The 2,308-nt window shown below is 41.2% G+C and overlaps 1 protein-coding gene across 1 annotated transcript; it reads right to left on the reverse strand.

The window, feature by feature from the left end:
- Positions 1–1,261: 1,261 nt before the first annotated feature.
- Positions 1,262–1,953, reverse strand: LOC149684696 (vacuolar protein sorting-associated protein 37B-like). The gene is made up of 2 exons (XM_089871320.1): positions 1,737–1,953; positions 1,262–1,680 (listed from the first exon to the last, which is right to left on the reverse strand). The coding sequence occupies exons 1-2, from the start codon at positions 1,951–1,953 to the stop codon at positions 1,262–1,264; spliced, it is 636 nt and encodes a 211-aa protein (XP_089727446.1).
- Between the last annotated feature and the right edge of the window lie 355 nt (positions 1,954–2,308).

Genomic DNA, 2,308 nt, shown 5'->3' on the forward strand with positions numbered 1-2,308 from the left:
GCTGGCGGTCCGGGTCGTGCGGCTGGCGGTCCGGGTCGTGCGGCTGGCGGTCCGGGTTGTGCGGCTGGCGGTCCGGGTCGTGCGGCTGGCGGTCCGGGTTGTGCGGCTGGCGGACGGCTCGGTCGGCTCCGCGTCCGGGGGGCAGGTCTCTGATTTGAAATGAACCGCTCCCCCGGACCCTCCTGCGTCGCTTGGTGGGTGGGCGGCCATCGGCTTGGGCAGGACCCTCGGCTTGGGGAGGACCCTCGGCTTGGGGAGGACCCTCGGCTTGTGGAGAACCCTCGGCTTGGGCAGGACCATCGGCTTGGGGAGGACCATCGGCTGGCGGCAAGACATCGACGAAGGGCCGGCGGTTAGATCGTATTTGGTTGCCCATGTTTTAGTTTTCGCAGCTAATTAAGGAATGATATTTCTCGACAACCCTCTCTCTCATTTTATAGTGGATTTCCCTCCCCCTAAAAGAAACCTGCACTGGTGAAGTTACAGTGCTAGCAGTGCTAGGCAACGCGGGCTTTTCTTTACTGTCGGCTTGTCCCAACTAGGTAGGTTGGGGGGTTGAAAGACAAGATATCTCATATGGCAGAACTAGATTAAAAGGCGGAAAAATTTATTTTGGAATTTGGGCTGGAAATTGCACATATTTTATGTTTTAAAGGTGTATATTACAAGTATTTCCTAAGCCTAGTTACTTTTAATATTGTACCATTATATGCTAGGTAACGCGGGCTTTTCACTGTCAGCTTGTTCCAACTAGGTAAGTTGAAACGCAGGTTGGGGGTTGAAAGACAAGATGCGGCATAAGTAGATTAAAAGGCGGAAAAATTTATTTTGGAATTTGGGCTGGAAATTACATACATTTTAGGTTTTAATGGTGTATATTACAAGTATTTCCTAAGCCTAATTACGTTTGATGGGGAATTATTCCAATTTTGAAACGAAATACTATCAATTATAGATCTATCACAAATATTCTCCTAAATATTAGCCTCTTTTCTGGATAATTCCTGGTTCATTATTTAATTACTAAATTAAATTATCACACTCAATAATTTGCGCAGAGAACGGGAGGCCCGTTGTTTAAGTTACAAAGTCTAAATAAAACGTTATCCAGACTAACATTTGTGCAAAGTTCAAATATAATGCCACAATATTTGTTAGGAAATTGAACACCGTTTACGGTAAATATAGGACAATATTTGCGTAATATACTGAAAATATATATTGAATGAGTTTTTTATTTCTGAAAATTTTATTCAAACTATTAAACATGTTTAATTTTAACTTGCACAATTAGTGAATAGTTTATATGTGTCCCCCATAACCAAGAGGAGGTTGTGGGAGTGGAGTATTGTAAGGGGAAACCCTCATTTGGTAATGATGGTGAAGTAGCGGGTCTTGCAGGCCATGGGCTAGCCCTAGCTGAATTTCCAAAATAAGAAGAGCTTGCGGAGTTTTGTCTCAAACTTTGATCTAAAATATCAGACATTTTCTCAGTTTTGACTCTCCTCAAATGCAACAAAAACATCTCCAGAAAAAGCTCCACACAAAGTTGGGTCTCCAAAAAATTTTGGGAAATGCTTTCAGTCTCTCCTTCAACTTGGGCAGCGGCAGTTTGAAATAAAACCAAGGTAGTATCCAGAGAAACTTGTCTCATTAGTTCATCAATCTTGGATTTCTTTTCTTATACTTTTTTTTCAATTCAACAGCTTGTTCATAAAGGTTTAATAGTTGCTGACGTGACTCGACAATTCTGAGTTGATGGGATAAATTGATTTCCGCCAAACTCTTGTTACTAGCAAAGAGCGCATTATTCACTTGTCTCAAGTCTTTGACCCTTCCGTCCAATCTTTCATCATTGTTAAGCAAGTCTTTCAACTCATCCTCCGTCAAGTGTTGAATTAGTTCTATGGCCGCTGAACAGTCCGGGTGCAAGTCTTGCATATAATATGGCATCTTGATCTTGATGATTGTTGACTATCTTTTATAACTCTTTTTTATAGGCAGAATTTAGCCAAGGTTTACAAATAGACGCTAACACACCAGTAACACTTTGATTTTCAGAGGCTAATTATGCTTTCTACTATTACGTCTAAGATGAATTTCTTATATATTAATTACGCTTTTACGTGTACCTTTTAATTACCATTAAAACAATACCATAATCATGAACTTGACACATCTTCATTTAACAATGATATGATAAACCTTTGCCGCCACCCCTTAATATACGTTACGCAATACAACAATTCTTCGAATGACGTCACAATTGTAGAAGATTTAACCCTTGTCAATGTACGTTTAAAGCTAT

The sequence above is a fragment of the Phalangium opilio genome, unplaced genomic scaffold (genome assembly GCF_054372755.1).
Source record: "Phalangium opilio isolate 3A_F unplaced genomic scaffold, DU_Popi_V2 ptg000037l_1, whole genome shotgun sequence".
NCBI classification, from domain to species: Eukaryota; Metazoa; Arthropoda; class Arachnida; order Opiliones; family Phalangiidae; genus Phalangium; species Phalangium opilio.

Excerpts from the sequence above, each read along its gene's own strand:
- LOC149684696 (XM_089871320.1), bottom strand. The coding sequence starts at position 1,953 with ATGCCATATTATATGCAAGACTTGCACCCGGACTGTTCAGCGGCCATA. Across the intron at positions 1,681-1,736 it reads ACTCAGAATTGTCGAGTCAC|AAAAGAAATCCAAGATTGAT; the intron begins GTCAGCAACTAT and ends AAAAAGTATAAG.